The following is a 21,602-nucleotide window of genomic DNA, read 5'->3' on the forward strand; positions in this document are numbered from 1 at the left end:
TGCATCTAACACCACCAGCACATCTAACTCTCTCCCCTGTAAGCACCACATTCAGCATTCTCCGCACATTCGATGACAATTGCCTGCCTGTTCACTAGCTACCCCTTTCATTTTCTCCCCCTGCTCCTGCACCACCAACGCCTGTCTCACCGGGGTAAGGGCATCACAAACCCACACCTTAGGTGAGGTCATCATCACCGTCTGATGCTTTTTGAAATGCTTCGAAACAACCATTCGAGCTCTCCAGCCATCATCTCTGTCATCCTCTCCACCATGATGGGTGCAACCCCACCTGACATTCTCTCCTGCCATCTTTCCTTCTGCCCCCCTCACCACGCTCGGTGGCGGACGTTCGCTCACTACCTTCTTCCCTGGATTATTCATTTTGGTTTTTGACGTTCTATAAATGTCCCAAACCTTCCCACAACTTCTCACAGACAAATCTTCCCCAAAAACTGGGCTTAAAGGGCAAAAAAAGACAGCTCTGGCAGGAGCCACCAAACATGCGTGTCCGCCCTCATGCCGCAACTGGAAGTCGCCTGTGACTTTGTCATCTAGATGCTGCCCTTGGAAAAAACATCATCCACAAGTAATGTGTTTGTTTTCAGGTGTACACTGGTGACACCCAGCTCTGCACATGTCAGGTTCTTTATCCGATGAGCAGAAGTGACCTCCCAATTAAATACCGGGAAGTCTGAAGGTATTGTTTTCGGTCTCTGTTCCCAACTTTAGTCTAGATTCCATCCTTCTCCCTGGCATCAGTCTGAGATTAAGCAGTCTGTTGTAACCTTGGTGTCAGACTTAACCCCAATGTGAGCTTCTGAGCAGATATCTGTGCCATCGTCTCACTTCCATCAGCTGCTGAAACCATCATTCTATTATTTTTCTGTCTCTGGACGTTTACCATTCTAATGTACTCATGGCTGGCTTTCCACATTCTGTCCTCTGTAAACTTGAGTTTATGTAAAACTCTGCTGCCCGTGTCTTAACTTGCAGAGGAAGCATCCGTTCCATGTCTACTTTATCCATACCTTGTACCATCTTGTATACCTCAATTTGATCTCCCTCGTTCTTGTAAATTCTAGATTGGGAAGCACCTGCTGAAAAATTCTTGGTGGTAATAGCTATACTAACAATTGCTTTAAAATGATCAGTTGAGATGTAATGTGGATCATTTATGCTTGCTCGAATCAGCATGCTTTAATACAAACGCATCCGCTCTCTGCAGACAGAAGGAATATGTTCAAGCCTTCTACCTTTTTGAATTAGCCAGGAGCTTAATGAGCCTATAGTTCTCCATTGCTTACTCCATGGCAAAGCCTCCGCCAATCAGCCAACCAATTGGAACCCATCCCCATGTTGTTTGAGATTTGGCATTCTTGCATTTGTCCTGTTTGATTGGAAGACAAAAAGCTCCAACATGATCCAGCAGGACCACGATCATACCGGTCAATGCCAAAGAAGAACCAGGCCATGTGCCTCAACAACTACCGCCCGGTGGTCGTGACATCTTTCATTATGAAGTGCTTCGAAAGATTGGTCATGAGACACATCAACTTCATACTTCCAGAATGCCTTGATTCACTGCAATTCGCATACTGCCACAATCGACTCACAGCAGGCTCTGGCTCCCTGGACTCCTACACCAGAATTCTATTCACTGATTATAGCTCCACCATCAACACCATAGTCACAGCCAAGCTCGTTTCCAAACTCCAAACCTAAACTTGGCTCCTCACTCTGCAACCGCAATTACTTGACCCATAGAACACAATCAGTAAGTATAAATAATAGTCCTCAACACCGGGGCCCCACAAGGCTGCGTACTTAGCCCCCTACTATACTCCCTATACACACACGACGGTGTGGCAAAATTCGGCTCCAACTCCATCTGCAAGTTTGCTGATGATATGACCGTAATGGGTTGGATCTCAAACAACGATGAATCAGAGTACAGGAGGGAGATAGAGAACCTAGTGGCAGGGTGCAATGACACCAATCTCTCCTTCAATATCAGCAAACTAGGAGCTGGTCATTAACTTCAGGAAGCAAAGTGTAGTACATACCCCTGTCTACATCAATTGGGCCGAATTAATCAATTGAATTCGTAGGTGTACACATCACCAACAATCTGTCCTGGTTCACCCATGTTGATGCTAAGAAAGCACAATGGCGCCTATGCTTCCTCAGGAAACTAAGGAAATTTGGCATGTCCATATTAACTCTTAACAATTTTTACAGATGCACCATAGAAAGCATCCTATCTGGCTGCATCACAGCCTGGTATGTCAACTGCTCAGCCGAAGACCGTAAGAAACTAGAGAGAGCTGTGAACACAGCCTGGTCTGTCACGTGAACCCATCTTCCATCCATTGACTGTCTATATCTCCCGCTGCCTGGGGAAAGCGGACAGCATAATCAAAGACCCCTCCCATCCGGGGTATTTTCTCTTCCAACCTCTCCCTTCAGGCAGAAGGTACAAAAGTCTGAGAACACGCACTAACTGATTCAAAAACAGCTTCTTCCCCGCTGTTACCAGACTCCTGAATGGCCCTCTGTATTGAACAGATCTCTTCATGAATCTGAATAGCACTACACTCCGTATGCTTCACCCGATGTCAGTGCATTTACATTGTGTATCTATCGTATGTCCTATATTTTTCATGTATGGTATGATCTGTCTGGACTGTACGCAGAACAATACTTTTCACTGTGCCTCGGTACATAGAACATAGAACAGTACAGCACAGAACAGGCCCTTCGGCCCTCAATGTTGTGCCGAGCCATGATCACCCTACTCAAACCCACCCTACACCCGCAACCCAACAACCCCCCTCTTAACCTTACTTTTTTTAGGACACTACGGGCAATTTAGCATGGCCAATCCACCTAACCCGCATATCTTTGGACTGTGGGAGGAAACCGGAGCACTCGGAGGAAACCCACGCACCCAGGGGGAGGACGTGCAGACTCCACACAGACAGTGACCGAGCCGGGAATCGAACCTGGGACCCTGGAGCTGTGAAGCATTTATGCTAACCACCATGCTACCCTGCTGCCCCTATGTGACAATAAATCTAAGCAATAAGTCTCTTTTCAGCTTCTATCCTTTAAATGATTGTTTGTATACACGGTGACCACGGTGATGATTGCTAATGCAATGCCAATCAACCTTTTTCCCCATAATCTCACTTGCGCAGCAGTCAAATGTTGGAAGTTTTTAAAACATCAAATTTTAAATGTTTTGACTTTATTTTTCTATTTTTCCTTTCAGTTTCTTTCATCTCTCTTAATCCAATCATCTTCCCCCAATTTCTTTTTCTATAATCTATTTAATTGTAACGCACACACCTTCTCCATCGTTCCTGTTTCTTTCTACATTAGTAAATATTATTGGTGTTAGTCCTGCCTTTCATTGAGGTTGCAGATGCCTCAGCTCAGACTTCGTGCAAATTTTTTAATACAATGCAACAATGTATATTTGACGACGTTATTTTTGTGAAAGTGGTTGAAAGTTTGCCATGTACTGGATCTGATGCACTCCATTGTAGTATGTTTAAAGGGAATCTTGATCTGGTTCTTAATATCATTTTCATTCTACATTGGCCATAGAGATTTACTTTTTTGTTCCCTCTGTCCCAAGAGACAGACTGCGGTAGATTAATAATGCATCTAGCAGAGCCATATATGGCTGGATGGGCCACATGGACTCTTACTTTCCCCATACATTTATGTGCACAGACGCATTCAGGCATACGCATCTCTCTCTCTGTTTACTGCACTCAAATTTATATTTTATTCCCATTAATTAATATCTTCTTTCAACTTTTTGTATATATTGAACCTGCTACAAATATTAAGCTCCCCAGGGATCTTTGTTTGATATTACATATGCAATGCTCCCGGTTATTAGATGGCAAATTCTATAAAAAAATCAGCAAATTCTCCAACTTGGCTTAATAATATACAAAATAAACTGTATGCAGTTACCCTAGCCAAAGAACAGACGTGCACCTGTTTAACACTTTTTAAATTTTCAGATACCCCAAAGCACTGCATAGCTAAAAGATCATGTGCAAATAACCTATTACTTTTTCTATTTGCAGGAATCTTGTTAAGAAATATGGTCCCAAACGTTCCAGCAAAGATGAAGAACCCAGGTAAGGACCTAACGGAACAAGCTAACTATTTGAGTACACAGATACCTTTTTCAAATCGTTTGAACAGAAACATATGCAGCCCATTTAAGATTAAGTCACAGTCCTGGAAATGCTCAACCAAAGCCAAATGTATTTCCGCAGAGCAGTGGCAGTAAGTGTCTCAGGCACTCGCTCTGGGTTTCTCTACCCCATCTTTGAGAGCAAGATAATCTTTGATTATCTCCTTGATTGGGGCAATGCAGATCTGAAGAACAACAATCGTATAAAAGAGGAGAAAATAAACCTTTTTATAAGAGAATAATTGAGCTGTACTGATGGGCAATATTTTATACAATTTTATCAGCCAACTTTTTGACCTGTACTCAGTCTTTGATGGCCACAGCCCATTATGTGGAGTGAAGCAAAAAATTAAAGAGAAGATATGTGAATTTTATTATGGTAAACTGGAAAAGTGCAAGTATGTAAGGGAAAGAAAAAAATTGTGAATAAATGTGCATTATAAATGTCAGCCTGAGACAAAAACATAGGAGCAGAATTAGGCCATTTGGCCCGTCGAGTCTGCTCTGCCATTCCATCATTGCTGACATGTTTCTCATCCCCATTCTCCTGCCTTCTCCTCATAACCCCTGATCCCCTTATTAATCAAGAACCTATCTATCTCTGTCTTAAAGACACTCAATGATTTGGCCTCCACAGCCTTCTGCGGCAGTGAGTCCCACAGATTCACACCCTCTGGCTGAGGAAATTCCTCCTCATCGCTATTTTAAAGGATCATCCCTTCAGTCTGAGACTGTGCCCTCAGGGAAAAAAAATGAAACAAATTTTTTAGTTCTAGTTTCTCCCACTAGTGGAAACATCCTCGCCACGTTCACTCTTTGTAGGCCACTCAGTATTTTGTAAGTTTCAATGAGATTCCCCCTATATCCTTCTAAACTCCATCGAGTACAGACCCAGTCCTCAACAGCTCTTCAACTGACAATCCTTCATTCCGGGGATCATTCTTGTAAACCTCCTCTGGACTATCATTGCAAATATTCCTTGGGGTAGTGTCGTAGGTCCAGCTATCTTCAGCTGTTTCATCAATGACCTTCCCTGCATCAGAAGATTGTGTTTTTTCAGCACTTCAGCAACTCCTCAAATACTGAAGCAATCAATTTGAGTCCAAATGCAGCAAGACCTGGACAATGTCCAGGCTTGGGCTAACAAGTGGCAAGTAACATTAGCATCACAGAAGGGCCAGCAATGATCATCTCCAACAAGTGTGAATCTAGCAATCTCCCAATGACATTCAAGAGCATTACCATCACAGAATCACCACTATCAACGTCCCTGAACCAGCCATGTAAATACTGTGGAGACAAGAGCAGGTCAGGTGCTGGGAATTTTTGCAAAATGTAACTCACCTCCTGACTCCTCAATGCCTGTCCACCATGTACAAGTCACAAGTTAAGAGTGTGATGTGTGTGTGAGTGCATGACGAGGATTTTGTTCCCTAGTTTTTGCTGGACACTCGAGATGTCCATTTGGAGTTTAAGGGTTGGATTTTTAGATCCTGCTGTGTTGAATGGAGGTGGGTGGGTGATGAAAATACCTGAGGCAGCGGCATGCTGGTTTCTTGTCATCGTTCCTGCTGCCAGCAGGTTTCGTCAGGACGGAGGGAGGCTGGCTCCAAGGGGAGGGGCTGGCGTAGTGGTAATGTCACTGGGCTGATAATCCGGAGACCCAGTGTAATACTCTGGGGAGCTGGGTTTGAATCTTGCCATGGCAGATTGTGGAAATTGAATCCAATGAATATCTGCATTTAAGTCCTAAAACCATTGTCTACTATTGTAAAAATCCAACTGGTTCACTAATATCCTCTAGGGAAGGAAGTCTGCAGTCCTCACCTGGTCTGGCCTACATGTGACTCCAGATTCAGAGCACTGTGGTTGAAATGGCCAACCAAGCCACTCAGTTGTATCAAAACCATGACAAAGTCTAAAAGGAAAGAAACTTGATGGGCCACTTAGCGTCGACTTAGGCACTGGAAACGACAATGGCAAGCCCCGCCCTGCAGACCCTGCAAAGTCAACCGTACTAACATCTGGGATCTTGTGCCAAAATTGGGAGAGCTGACTCAAAGATTAGTCAAGAAACCGTCTGATATAGTCACACTCACGGAATCATACCTTACAGATGACACCACCATCAATACCAGAGGTGGTGGTCCAGTGGTATACAGTTGGAGGTAGTTGCCCTGGGAGTTTTCAACATCGACTCCAGACCTTATAAAGTCTCATGGCTTCAAGGCATCTGCCTGCTGATTACCATGTACCATCCAACATCAGCTGATGAATCAGTGGTCTGCCATGTTGAACACCACTTAATAATAATAATAATAATAATAATAATAATTGCTTATTGTCGCAAGTAGGCTTCAATTAAGTTACTGTGAAAAGTTCCTAGTCGCCACATTCTGGCGCCTGTTTGGGGAGGCCAGTACGGGAATTGAACCCGCGCTGTTGCCTTGTTCTGCATTACAAGCCAGTTATTTAGCCCAGTGTGCTAAACCAGCTCTTGGAGGAAGCCGGAAGGGTGGCATGTGCTCTGGGTAGGGGACTTCAATGTCCATCACCAAGAGTGACTCGGTAGCACCACAACTGACCGAGCTGGCCGAGTCCTAAAGGGCATCACGGCTGAACTGGGTCTGCAACAGGTGGTGAGGGAATCACCAAAAGGGAAAAACATACTCAACCTCATCTGTACCAACCTGCCTGCTGAAGTCCACTGGACACTGCAAAGGCTATGGGCCCTGACAATATTCTGGCAATGGTCCTGAAGACTTGTGCTCCAGAACTTGCCACATCCCTAACCACCTGATCATTTCCTCTTTGGACACAACCTAGCATTTCAGCACTTGAAATGCTCTACAGGCTTTCTCTTAATGCTGTTAGCTTTCTTTAGATTTTTATCCTTTCAATGTATCACATTTGGTAAATATCCCATCCGCTTTCTCCTTCTATAAAATGTTTTTACATTCATCCATCTGGCAGGTTGAAGAATTCTAGAATGTCTTGTGCTTTATTATCCATATTGGAAATTAACATGTCCACCTGTTTAATTTAATCACTTTCACGTAGCCCCGATGCATAAAAGATCGGCTAACTGTAGCAGAGAGTTGGGAATAAGAGAGGCATTTTCAGGATGGCAACCTGTAACGATTGGAGTGCCACAGGGATCTGTGCTGTGGCCACAATTATTTACAATATATATTAATTACGTGGATGAAGGAAGTGAATGCACTATTGCTAAGTTTGCGGACGACACAGAAATAGGTGGGAAGGTAAGTGGTGAGGTTGAGACAAAGGGTCTACCAAGGGATATGGACAGGTTAGGTGAGTAGGGAAAAACTTGGCAGGTGGAATATGGTAGGAAGAATAAAGGAGCTGAATATTATTTAAACTGCAGCACAGGGGGATTTGGGGGTTCTCCTGCATAAATCCCTCTCGGAACTTCCCAGGTACGTTGTGCATGGCAATTACCGAGAAGTGCACACCTCTCCCAGGTAATTACCCAGCACTGGAACCATACAAAAATGTGATTTCAATCACAGCCTTTGGATGACTCGAGCAGGTTACATCAATAGTTTTGCAGAAAAAGTTAGAATTAAAAGCTCATCTAACTTCTGGGTAATTATTGAACTGGCCCATGCAGATCCCCCAACACCCCCAGGGGACACTCCCTGACTTCCAATGCCGCTCCACCAATCCCAGGTGGGTGTTCTTCTCTGTCTGGTCTGTCAATTACCTTCAGATTTCATGAGTCCTTTATCTCACTTCATTTTTTTTTAAAATCACTCACGGAATGTGGACGTTGCTGGCTGTGCCGTCATTTAGTGCCCATTTCTAACTGCCCTCTATTTCAGAGGGCATTTAAGAGTCAATCACATTGCTGTGTGTCTGGAGTCACATGTAGGCCAGACCAAATGAGGATTTCAGATTTCCTTCTCTAAAGGACACTAGTTAACCAGATGGGTTTTTATGACAATCACCAATGGTTTCATGGTCATCATTAGACTTTTAATTCTAGATTTTTATTGAAATCAAATTTCACCATCTGCCATGGTGAGATCTGAACCCGGGTCCCCAGATCTTGCCCTGGGCCTCTGGATTACTAGTCCAGTGACAATAGCAGCTAGTGCTGTGAAAAAGAGGGCATGTTCTCCTTCACTTTGATAGAGCTGGACTTTGGGGACGATTTGCATTGCCTGGATCTCACCCGATCTGAGTGGGAAAATCAGGGGAGACAGTATTGAAAAAAACTTTACGTAAATATTGGGCACAGAGTGGCAGTCCAACACTGATTGCTACTCCAAGGAGGTTACAGCCCAAACCTTCATGGGATGTGGGTGTCACTGGCAAGGCCTACATTTGTCCCTAATTGCTCTTGAACTAAGTGGGTTACTAGGCCATTTCAACGGCCAGTTAAGAGTCAACCACGTTGCTGTGAGTCTGGAGTCACATGTAGACCTGACCAGGTAAGGATGGTAGATTTCCTTCCCTGAAGGATTTTATGAACCAGATGGGTGTTTATGACAATCGCTGATAGTTTCATTGTTACCATTACTAATACTATCTTTTCAATTCCAAATGTTATTAATTGAATTTAAATTCCACCAGCTGTCGTGGTGGGTTTTGAACCCAAACCCAGTGACATTGCCACCACACCACCAGTTTAGCTCACTAAGGGCTGGTTTAGCTCACTGGGCTAAATCGCTGGCTTTTAAAGCAGACCAAGCAGGCCAGCAGCATGGTTCGATTCCCGTACCAGCCTTCCCGGACAGGCGTCGGAATGTGGCGACTAGGGGCTTTTCACAGTAACTTCATTGAAGCCTACTCGTGACAATAAGCGATTTTAATTTTTTTCATTTCATTTCTTCCAAATAATTGATTTCATCTTTGAAATTGAACTTTAAGAATTTTTTAAAAAAGCAAAAACCCTCTGTTGGCCTATTGGAAATAATTAATTTTAATGGGTGTGCACAAAACTTGCCAAACGTTAGGCTGCAGCTTGAAGATGAAAGAACTACATTGCATTTATATCGCAACATTCACAGATGGAACTTGTTGCTTTTAAAGGCTGGTAATTGAATTGTGCATGTAGTAAGATCCTACAAAATAAATTTAATGATTTGATTTGAGTTAGTTTGGTTTAAGATAAATATTAGTCAGGATTCTGAGAGATTGCTGCCCTGCTTTGAACAGTGCTGCGGGGTCTTCTGTGTCCACCTGGGAGGACATTTGGGACATCGGTTTAATGCCATACCCTAAAGAAGGTTCTACTCCCTCAGTGCTGTGGCGTCAGCCTTGCACATGGGCTCATGTCTCTGAAGTAGGACCTGTACCTGCGGACTTTTTTTTACTCCAGCTGCCTGTCCTTACTGTTCGCAATTTTCTACCACGTATAGGACAGAAACGGAAGTAGTTTTTTGCAGTGGATTTTGAGATTTTTGTGACGGTGCGTGAGGCCTGATAATATGAAATGTTTCCAGTGGGGTTTAAGAGGTCATACTTTCCAAAACGTTTGTTTTATGACTTTCCTTTGGTATATTTTTCCAAATTATGAATGTATTGCAATTTAGAGGCAAAGTAAATTATGCTTCAATAGTTTTTATTTATATATAAATGGCATTCAAATTTGTGCCTCTGTGAAACACTTGGGAATGATGTTGAAGGAATGGTATTGTATTGCACTCGGTGGAGGTAGGTGTTTGTAAACAATGAAAAGAACTGAAATCTGCACAAAGCATTTATCACATTATCACTACAAGGAACTACAGAGCTTGTGTATGACCTCCTCATCACAATTTTTTATGCCTCAAATTAGCACTCCTGAAAATGGGGGACACAATATCTGGCCCATGTTGCAACAGACTGGTGGAGTTAATAGCAGTTGTAAATTTTAGCTGTTCTGATTGTGTGCGTGCGTGTGATCAAAAGCGGTGAATATTTGACTAGTAGTTGAATCACTTTATTCTAGGGCAGTCTTTTTCAAAACTCTTTTCCGGGGACCCACGCCAGCCAATCATGCGACCTACGCTGGCCAGTGTTTGCGACCCATGCTGGTCAACTTTCACAACCAACGCCGCCCAAACTTCGTGACCCACGATTTTCACTTAACCTTTAATGAAGCAGGTTTTACCATTCAGTGGTACATTTCTGTATGGGTTATTCATCAGAAGTCCTGGAGCTCACACCAGCACTACTTTGTCCTATTGTGGACTCTCCTGAACATCTCACACCACCACTGCTAGGTCCTGTTGAGGACACTCCTGAACAGCTCAGACCACCATTGCTGTGGATTCTCCTGAGCCACACACTCCAGGTTTAGTTCTGAGATCCTAGCCTGTTTGTGTCTCTGGCCTTTCTTTCTTATTACAAAACGATCCATTTTAAATTTTTCAGTCCAGTTGCTTGCTTGCTGCTGACAAAATTGAGGAATCGCAATCGCGCCCAGACCACGTTAGTGTTTAAGTCGGGTGACCTGCTCTCTGACTCACTTCAGGCAGGAAGACTGATTGAATGGAAAAAAACAACCTTCTCCTGAGTCATGGTGCTGACATCAGGAGGAGGCGGTGCTTCTTGCTGGGCTCCGGGCATGTGCACTGATGAGCGGGCACACATGCACAGCGTTCCCGCAGTTTTCAAGCCGGTTGCAGCCGTCATTTTTAAAGTCGCTCGCAGCCAGCATTTTTAAAAGACTGCTGTTGCGCATTAATTCCCATGATCGGAAACACCTCGATGGATGGCTCCGCGACCCGCCTGCGACCCATCCGTGGGCCGTGACCCCGACTTTGCAAATGACTGTTCTAGGGCTTGTAGGGTTTGCGTTGCAACATTTAAGAACCTGTGTCTGCCTTTGGCTTCGTGTGCAGACTAAACAAAGTCCTGTATCTATATCTGGTTTGTTAGTTTAGGCTAAATTGGCCAATATATATCTTCCACTTGGCTCCTCAGTTTAAGAATTTGGCCAAACTTCCTGCTTTAAAAGAAAAGAATATTGTGTTGCACCATTTGTTAGTTGGATGCTTTCAGTGAGGGATACACCAGCCAGCTTCATCTATTTGCCAGAACATGAGTCAGTTATCAAATGAATTTGAAAGCCGCTTCATTTGGACGAGTTGGTTTTCTGTTAAAATTATTAGAATAGTCTCTGACAAAAGTAAGATATTTGCGATCCAGACAAGGGGGCAGGAGAGGTGATTGGGGGAGCTGCCGTTTAGAGTGGTAGGGGGAAGCTTTCGGTACCTAGGCATCCAGGTGGCGTGGGAATGTGAACGGCTGCACAAGTTAAATCTGGCCCGACTAGTAGACCAAATGAAGGAACATTTCCGAAGGTGGGACGTGCTCCCGTTGTCACTGGCTGGGAGGGCACGGACAGTGAAAATGATTCCTGTTTGTGTTTAAGTGTCTCCCCATATTTATCCCACGGCCCTTCTTTAAACGGGTCAATAAGGTGATCACTGGCTTTGTAAGACCCTACGAGTAAAAAGAGATGCTGGAGTGTAGCCGGGGGGAGGGCGGGCTGGCGTTGCCGAACTTTAGTAATTATTATTGGGTGGCGAATATAGCCATGATTAGGAAGTGGGGGGTGTGGGGTCGATGTGGGAGCGAGTAGAGGCAGCTTCATGCAAGGGCACTAGTTTGAGGGCATTGGTAACGGTGCCTTTGCCGTTCCCGCCGGCACGGTACTCCACCAGCCCCGTGGTGGTAGCGGCCCTGAGAGTCTGTGGGCAATGGAGGAGACATGTGGGAGCAGAGGGAGCATCGGTCTGGTCTCCAATCTGCAATAATCACCGGTTTGCCCCGGGGAGGCTAGATGGAGGGTTCCAGAGATGGCAGAGAGCAGGGATCGAGAGGATGGGAGTCACGTTAATAGAGGGGAGCTTTCCCAGCCTGAGGGAGTTGGAGGAGAAATTTGAATTGACGGGAGGGAATGAGTTTAGGTACCTGCAGGCGCGTGACTTCCTACGCAGGCAGGTCTCAACCTTATCACTCCTACCACCAAGGGGGATACAGGATAGGGTAGTTTCCAGAATGTGGGTGCGAGAAGGGAGGATTTCGGACAATTACAAGAAACTCATGGGGTCAGAGGAAATGCAAACTGAGGAGCTGAAACGCAAATGTGAAGTGGAGTTAGGAGGAGAGATAGAGGATGGTCTATGGGCGGACGCGTTGAGTAGAGTCAACGAGTCCACAACATGTGCCAGGCTCAGCCTGATACAGTTTAAGGTCGGTTCACCGGGCCCACATGACAGTGGCCTGGATGAGCAGGTTCTTTGGGGTAGAGGATAGGTGCGCAAGGCGTGCGGGAGGACCAGCGAACCATGTTCATATGTTCTGGGCATGCCCAAAGCTTAGGGGATTCTGGCAGGGGTTTGTGGATGTCATGTCCACGGTGTTAAAAACAAGGGTGGCACCGAGTCCAGAGGTGGCAATCTTCAGAGTGTTGGAAGTACTGGTTTTTTAAAATATTTTTATTCTCCATTTTCACATTTTCCTTCAAAATTTACACCCCCCCCCCCCCCCCCCCCCCAACAAGCAGTAAACGGTAACAAATACAAAGTCAATACCCTTAACATCAACAACGATCCCATCCTCCCACCACCCCAACCAACGGCCCACCTGTCAATATATGCATCAAATAAAATAAACCCTCCCACAGTGGGGAAAAAAAAAACAAAGGAGAAAAAGAAAAAGGAGTCCGGAATCGCCCATGGTCACTATTAACCTATAGAGGTTCTCCCTCTCTCTCTCTCTCTCTCTCTCACAGTGGGAAAAAAAAAACAAAGGAGAAAAAGAAAAAGGAGTCCGGAATCGGCCATGGTCACTACTAACCTATAGAGGCGCTCTCTCTCTCTCTCTCTCTCTCTCTCTCTCTCTCTCTCTCTCTCTCTCTCTCTCTCTCTCTCTCTCTCTCTCTCTCTCTCTCTCTCTCTCTCTCTCTCTCTCTCTCCTCTCTCTCTCTCTCCTCTCTCTCTCTCTCTCTCCTCCTCCTCTTCTCTCTCTCCCCCCCCCCCCCCCCCCCCCCCCCCCGGGCCGAAACTCAATGCCATTCAGCCTCCGAAAGAGTACCGTAAATGACGCCCAAGAGTTGTAACCCCCCCCCCCAAACTCGTCCCCTCCACTTCCTCTTGTAAAACTTCTCCCCCCAACCTCGGTTCCTTGCCCCCAACTTTCCACCCTGGCTAGACTCATCGGACCCTGTTCTGCCAGGCTCCGATGGCCGCAGCCCCTCCCCTCACCTCCCCCATGTTGACTCGTCGGCTTAAACCAGCCAGCGTGGACGCCCCGCCCAGATCTCTTTCCCCCTTGCCCGGCCCCAGGAAAACCCAGAAGTCCCCTTTAGCACACAAATGCCGCATACACACCCACACCCCAAAGAACCCTCATTACGACTGAAAGTCCCATTTCTTCCCTTGTCCAAACATACACAACGTTGGCTCCTGTAGCCCATACACCAGCACGCAGTGAAATAAAAATACAGTCATGAGGCTACATTGGTACATGACCATTTCTCAATTCTGCCACAGTCCTTCTGCTTTTGCAAACTCCTCCGCTGCTACCGCCGTCCCAAAATAAAAGTCCTTGAACTTGTAGGTCACCCTCAGCTTCACTGGATATACAATACCGCACTGCACCTTGCTAATGTACAGTGCCCTCTTCACCCAGTTGAAAGCAGCCTGCCCCCTCGCCAGCTCCACCGTAAAGTCCTGGTATACGCGTACACCAGCTCCAGCCCACTGCACCACCCGCTTCTGCTTAGCCCAGCACAGGACCTTCTCCTTTACACTGTACCTACGGAAGCACAGAGTCACTACCCTTGGCGGCTCACTCGCCTTTGGTATAGGCCCCCACAACCGATGAGCCCGATCCAGTTCATATCGGGAGAGATCCTCCCCGTCCCCCAATAGCTTCGCCAACATTGTGGCAAAATACTCAGTCGGCCTCGATCCTTCCACTCCTTCGGGAAGCCCCACAATCCTCAAATTCTGTTGCCTGGATCTGTTTTCCACGTCTTCCATTTTGCCTTGCAGATTCTTGTTGATCTCTATCACCTTCTGCATCTCCTTCCCCATCGAGGTAAGTTGATCACTGTGCTGCAATAATGTCTCTTCCACTTCCTTCAGTGCCTCGCCTTGCTCCCGTACCTCCACCACTGCGCTCGCCACCGCCGTCCTCACCGGGGTAATTGCCTCCTCCACCAGCACTTTCAAAACCGCCCCCATCTCCTTCCTCATTGCCTTCATGTGTTTTGTGAACTGCCTTTCGAATTCCACGGCCATCACCTTAGTTATTTCTTCAGCCGTAAACAATGTGGCCTTCCCTGGTGCTTCAGCCTCCATTTTCTTTACCAACCCCGTGGTGACCTTTCCACTCCCCGGCGGACTTTCAGCTGCTTTTTTTACTGATCCTCGACATTTCCCTTCCCTGTGCTTTCCCCTGACTTTTACTGCCTTCGCTGCCCCTAGGACCGGGCGTTAACCCCTGACAATGCCGTTCCCGAACGGGAGCCCTCCAACGTGCGGCTGCCTCCTGCCCGCCGTCACCGGAAGTCCAGGAAGCAAATGTTTGTTGGGATTCATGCAGCATTATTCCTCTATACTGTGTTTATTTTATAGATTGACTGGGCCAGAAATATCTAGAAAGTTTTATCATTCGAATCATGTATAAGCATTGTCCAGTCTTACTCATTTGTAAAATATCTAGCAATTTGTAGAGTAATCAAATGGATGATTTGTGCCACTCTGCTGTGAATCTCGTCAAAGCTGATAAAAAATCATTTTTGCCTTGGGCCTCCTCAATGAACTTAATGGTGATTGTGAAATGTGAAGCATAGAAATTTACAGCACGGGAGCCATTCGGCCCATCCACACTAGTGCAAACGTAGCCATCCAGTCTAATCCCACTTTCCAGTTCTTGGTCTTGTAGTCTTGTAAATTACAATACTTGCAGGTGCATATTCATGTATTTTTGAATGCTATGAGGATTATACTGCCTTTATCACCCCTTCAAACTCTGAGTTCCAAGTCACCACCTACATTTGGGTGAAAACATTTCTCCTCAAATCCCTTTAACCTCCTACTTCTTAACTGGGGGGCATGGATTTAAGGTATGAGCTCTTCATGTCCTATCTACTGTCTAGATCGTTCACAAATGTATTCGCTTCAGTTAGGCCTCCTCTCTGTCTTCTCTGAACTAAAGATAGCAACTCTAGCCTATCCAACTAAAATTGAGGCAACATCCTCATAAGTATCTTCTGTACACTGTCTCGTGTGGACATCTCTCTCTTATAGTGAGGTGACCAGAAATGCACACAGTACTCCAGCTGTGATCTAACTAATGTTTTATACAGCTCTTTTTGGGTCAAGAATGTTTGTACATCTTGCACCCGTACCTTGTCAATTTCTCATTGATGTCGCAAAACCCAGTACAGCAATCCCAAATCACAACTGGGTTATAGTGTCTTCAAATAAAAGCAGATGAGTTGAGGTAGGTGGTGGAGGCAGGAATTGTAATGGTGGTGGAAGGAGTGATGTGATGGAAAGGATTTGCAGTTTGCTTTTCTGATTTGCATTTTTAATTGCTTCTCCATTTTATCTCGGCCTTGGAAGTGAAAAGCCGACCCCAACTTCCAACTCTCATTCTCAGTTATTATGCCTTAATTCTATACTTCAATGTATACTTAATATTGGTTGGATTTCACCCAACTTCACCCAGTTTGTGATGTTTTACATTTAGAATTAATTTGATTTCCCAAATATTAGCTCAGTCTATGACTATTCTATGTAATTTGACCGTTGGCAGATTATTCCAACCATTGTAGCTTTGTGTTGCACAATTTTAAATGCATTTTCCCTAAGGATAAAGTTGCTGTGCTTCCTGCATTAACAGTTTATGGAAACATTAGTTAATTCAATACAATGTTAACCATAAAGAAAAATCGAAATTTGACTCAACTGATTTTGATTCTTAACATTTCGCACAGTAAAATGAATCCCTTTCTATACTCTGGGAGAGCCAATTGATAATACTTTTGTGCACACATTCTAATTATTGCATTTTTCTCCAGATTTACCTATTGCCAATCCTTCTTTCAAGTTCTCAATGAACTTAATGACTATGCAGGCCAACGTGAAGTTGTTGCTGAAGAAATAGGCCACAGAGTTTACGGAGAGCTGATGAGGTACTCTCATGAGCTGAAAATGGAAAGGAAGGCAGTGAGTATCCCTTCATTTATATTTTTATTAGACATTTTTCTCCATTTTTACTATTAATACAACAAACCCTCAAAACAGGTACAGTACAGCATGAGCATTTCACTATCCAGTAATTCAAGAAATAAAAGAGAAAGCCATGAAAACATGTTAAAATGGTCCTAATGCAGAAGCAGAGGATATTGGTCCGTGCTGCAAATGTTAGGATATAATAGAATCCCTACAGTACAGAAGGAGGCCATTTGGCCCATCGAGTCTGTACCAACCCTTTGAAAGACAATCCTACCTAAACCCATTTGAGTGACCCCACCCTATGGGGCAATTTACATGGCCAATCCACCTAACCTGCACACCTTTCGACTGTACAGCCTTTCTCTTTCCTTTTTTAAAATACATTTAGAGTACCCAATTAATTTTTTCCAATTAAGAGGCAATTTAGCGTGGCCAACAATCCACCTACCTTGCACATCTTTGGGTTGTGGGGGTGAAACCCACGCAGACACGGGGAGAATGTGCAAACTCCACACGGACAGTGACCCAGAGCGGGATCGAACCTGAGACCTCGGCGCCGTGAGACAGCATGGTTAACCAGTGCGCCTCCATGCTGCCCCTTGTACAGCCATTTTCATTAGCATCAATTATCTATGTATCTGGGGGACTCAGAATTAAAAACAAAGGATTAAATTCTAAGACCGTATCAAATATTTTCTCAAGCTCATTAAGTGCACCAGTAGGATTTAATTTTGACCCAGGGCCAAACATACTGTGTCGTCTCCCTTGACTACTTTACACTTTTGGCACAGAGAGGATACGGTGGAGACAAACCTGTGTCTTACTTAGCAAGATATGCAGACAGTGTAATATTTTGAACTGAGCTTCCTTCATTCTGTTGCAGGCAGATTCTACTGGCATTTCCCCCCTGCTGACCCCTCAAACCTCCTTAAAGAAATCAATAAATGGCTTCCACCGCCAGGTGAACCCATCTATCGACCCCTTCAAGACTATCTTGACCTTCTCCAGCCTCAGGAATTCCGCCACCTCGCTCACCCACACCCCCGCCTTTGGCAGCTTCAAGTCCCTCCACCCAAGCAAAATCCGTCTCCGTGCTATCAGGGAGGCAAAGGCCAAGGCATTGGCCTCTCTCACCCCATGGACTTCCGCATCTTCCGACACCGTGAATATTGGCACCTCTGGATTCGGGACCACCTCCACACCCAGCACCTTGGACATTATGTCCGCAAACCTCTGCCAGAACCCCTTCAGCCTTCGACATGCCCAGAACATGCGGATGTGATTCGCGGGCCTCCCCGCCCACACCTATCTTCTACCCACCCTTGCTGCTGTCATATGCGCCCTATGTATTACTTTAAACTGGATGAGGCTTAACCTCGCACATGATGAGGACGCATTCACCCTGTGCAAGGCCTCTGCCCACGTCTCCACCCCCCCCCAGCTCCTCCTCCCACTTGCGCTTATATCCCCTACAAGGGCCACCTCCCAATCCATCAACTCCTTATAAACATCGGACATCTACCCCTCCCCTATGTCATCCCTTGACAGCACCTTATCTTGGAACCCCAGGCGTGGCAGCCCTGGAAAGGACGGCACCTCTGTTCTTACGAAGTCCCGGACCTGCAGGTACCTGAAACCATTCTCCCTGGGCAACTCATACTCTTCCTCCAGGTACTCTAACTTCCCAAATTTGCCCCATATGAACAGATTGCTAAATTGCCCAATCCCTGCCTGCCGCCACCACTGAAACCTCGCTTCAAATCCTCCTGGGGCAAACCTATGGTTGTTACACGTCAGTGCTCACACTGAAGTACCCTCCAGTCCCAAGTGCTGCCTTCACTGCCCCCACACTCTTAGGGCTGACATCACTACTGGGCTCACTACTGGCCTGGCTGAGGCACCGACAACAAAGCCTTCAAATGATGCCACCTCCATTCTTTTGGCATTTTCCCATATGTTGCCCCAGACATCCTCATCAATACTCACTGTGTGGTCTTTTTCCCAAGACTGCAGTGTCTCTAGTATATTCTCACAGGATCCAGTACAAACAGTGTCATAAAACATGCTGATTAATTGCTTTGGTTCCATGGATATCAGGATTTTATCCACGGGGAGATATTAGCATCAAGATGCAAAGATGTCTTATTAAGGGTAAAGTCTCTGAGTTGTAAATCTGAAAAAGGAGTATAATTGATACCAAATTATTGATATAGTTGCTCAAAAGATAACAAGGCAAATAATCTCTGGATTACTACCTGAACCACAAACTAATTGGCTCAGGGTCAATAAGATTAAAGAGGTAAATGCTAGGGCGGCACGGTGGCGCAGTGGTTAACACTGCTGCCTACGGTGCTGAGGACCTGAGTTTGATCGCGGCCCAGGGTCACTGTCCGTGTGGAGTTTGCGCATTCTCCCTGTGCCTGCATGGGTTTCGCCCCCACAACCCAAAGATATGCAGGTTAGGTGAATTGGCCACACCGTGTTGGCTGCACGATAGCACCAGTGGTTATCACGGTTGCTTCACAGCACCAGGGTCCCAGGTTCGCTTCCCGCTTAGGTCACTATCTGTGCGGAGCCTGCACATTCTCCCCGTGTCTGCGTGGGTTTCCTCCGGGTGCTCCGGTTTCCTCCCACAAGTCCCGAAAGACGTGCTGTTAGGTAATTTGGACGTTGTGAATTCTCCCTCCATGTAACCTAACAGGTGCCGGAATGTGGCGACTAGGGGCTTTTCACAGTAACTTCATTGCAGTGTTAATGTAAGCCTACTTGTGACAATAAAGATTATTTAAAAAACAAATTATAATAGCTCCTTAAGTGGAAAAAAATAATTGGGTACTCTAAATTTATTTTTGTTTAAAAAGAGGTGAATGGCTCAAAGGTTGGTGTGGGAGAAATGGGTTTGAATTCATAGCACATTGGCACCAGCACAGGGGAAGGATGGAGCTATTCTGATGGGAAGGTCTTCACCTTCACGTCTGTTGTGGGTAAAGTCTTGGAGAGGATTATAAGAGATACGATTTATAATCATCTAGATAGGAATAATATGATTAGGGATAGTCAGCATGGTTTTGTGAAGGGTAGGTCATGCCTCACAAACCTTATCGAGTTCTTTGAGAAGGTGACTGAACATGTAGACGAGGGTAGAGCAGTTGATGTGGTGTATATGGATTTCAGTAAAGCGTTTGATAAGGTTCCCCACGGTCGGCTATTGCAGAAAATACGGAGGCTGGGGATTGAGGGTGATTTAGAGATGTGGATCAGAAATTGGCTAGTTGAAAGAAGACAGAGGGTGGTGGTTGATGGGAAATGTTCAGAATGGAGTTCAGTTATGAGTGGCGTACCACAAGGATCTGTTGCTTTTTGTCATTTTTATAAATGACCTAGAGGAGGGTACAGAAGGTTGGGTGAGTAAATTTGCAGACGACACTAAAGTCGGTGGAGTTGTAGACAGTGGGGAAGGATGTTGCAGGTTACAGAGGGACATAGATAAGCTGCAGAGCTGGGCTGAAAGGTGGCAAATGGAGTTTAATGTAGAGAAGTGTGAGGTGATTCACTTTGGAAAGAAAAACAGGAATGCGGAATATTTGGCTAATGGTAAAATTCTTGGCAGTGTGGATGAGCAGAGGGATCTCGGTATCCATGTACATAGATCCCTGAAAGTTGCCACCCAGGTTGATAGGGTTGTGAAGAAGGCCTATGGTGTGTTGGCCTTTATTGGTAGAGGGATTGAGTTCCGGAGCCATGAGGTCATGTTGCAGCTGTACAAAACTCTGGTACGGCCGCATTTGGAGTATTGCGTACAGTTCTGGTCGCCTCATTATAGGAAGGACGTGGAAGCTTTGAAACGGGTGCAGAGGAGATTTACCAGGATGGTGCCTGGTATGGAGGGAAAATCTTATGAGGAAAGGCTGATGGACTTGAGGTTGTTCTCGTTAGAGAGAAGAAGGTTAAGAGGTGACTTAATAGAGGCATACAAAATGACCAGAGGGTTAGATAGAGTGGACAGTGAGAGCCTTCTCCCGCGGATGGAGGTGGCTAGCACGAGGGGACATAGCCTTAAATTGAGGGGTAATAGATATAGGACAGAGGTCAGAGGTAGGTTTTTTACGCAAAGAGTGGTGAGGCCGTGGAATGCCCTACCTGCAACAGTAGTGAACTCGCCAACATTGAGGGCATTTAAAAGTTTATTGGATAAGCATATGGATGATAATGGCATAGTGTAGGTTAGATGGCCTTTAGTTTTTGACTTCCCATGTCGGTGCAACATCGTGGGCCGAAGGGCCTGTACTGCGCTGTATCGTTCTATGTTCTATGAATCCAGCTGGGACCAGAGTTTAAATAGTAAGAGGAGTAGGTTCAATTGTATGGAAAATTAGAAAACCACAGTTAAAGTAGAAGGTGAGAGTGCAGGTTAATGATATGGACTTTAAATGAGGTAAAGGGGCCGAGGGCGCAGGAGAGATTAGTTAAGTTTCCAGAACACACAACAGAGCAGAGAGTATAGAAAGCAGCAGGAATCTAACTTCAGGCACAACAAAAAGGGGACAACTATGAGAAGGTGCGCGGTCAATGCAGGACTGAGGGTGTTGTACCTAAATGCGTGCAGTATATGAAACAAGATAAATGAACTTGTTGCGCACATTGAAATTGGCGGGTACGATATTGTGGGCATCACGGAGACGTGGCTGCAAGGGGATCAGCACTGGGATCTAAAAGATATGTGTCCTATCGAAAGAACGGGCAGATGGGTAGAGTGGCCGGGGTTGCATTGTTAGTAAGAAATGAACTTAAAATCTACAGCAAGAAGCGATATAGGGCTGTGAAGGTGTAGAATCTGTGTGGGTAGATTTGAGAAATCGCAAAGGAAAACAGTTCCTGTTTGGGAGTTATGTACAGGCCCCCTAGCAGTAGTCAGGATGTGGGACAGAAAATAAATCAGGAGATTGAAAAGGCATATGAGAAAGACAATATTACAATAATCATGGGGGACTTCATTTGCAGTAGATGGGAAATTCAGGTTGGTAGCGGATCCCAAGAAAAGGAATTTGTGGCATGTTTACGAGGTGGTTTTTTGGAGCAGTTTGTGATAGAGCCCACTAGGGAACAAGCAATTCTGGATTTAGTGATGTGTATTGAGGCAGATCTGATTAGGGAACTTAAGGTGAAGGGACCCT

The 21,602-nt window shown here is 45.4% G+C and overlaps 1 protein-coding gene across 4 annotated transcripts in view; it reads left to right on the forward strand.

Moving 5' to 3' along the window:
- Positions 1-21,602, forward strand: part of fnbp1l (formin binding protein 1-like) — a 221,323-nt gene that overhangs the window by 147,202 nt on the left and 52,519 nt on the right. For all 4 annotated transcript variants that reach the window (XM_038793856.1, XM_038793858.1, XM_038793859.1 and 1 more), the window contains exons 3-4: positions 4,107-4,160; positions 16,272-16,419. In XM_038793856.1, the coding sequence (XP_038649784.1) occupies positions 4,107-4,160; positions 16,272-16,419 (202 nt within the window). The remainder of the gene's footprint in view (positions 1-4,106; positions 4,161-16,271; positions 16,420-21,602) is intronic.

Source organism: Scyliorhinus canicula, chromosome 4 (assembly GCF_902713615.1).
Source record: "Scyliorhinus canicula chromosome 4, sScyCan1.1, whole genome shotgun sequence".
In the NCBI taxonomy this organism is placed as follows: Eukaryota; Metazoa; Chordata; class Chondrichthyes; order Carcharhiniformes; family Scyliorhinidae; genus Scyliorhinus; species Scyliorhinus canicula.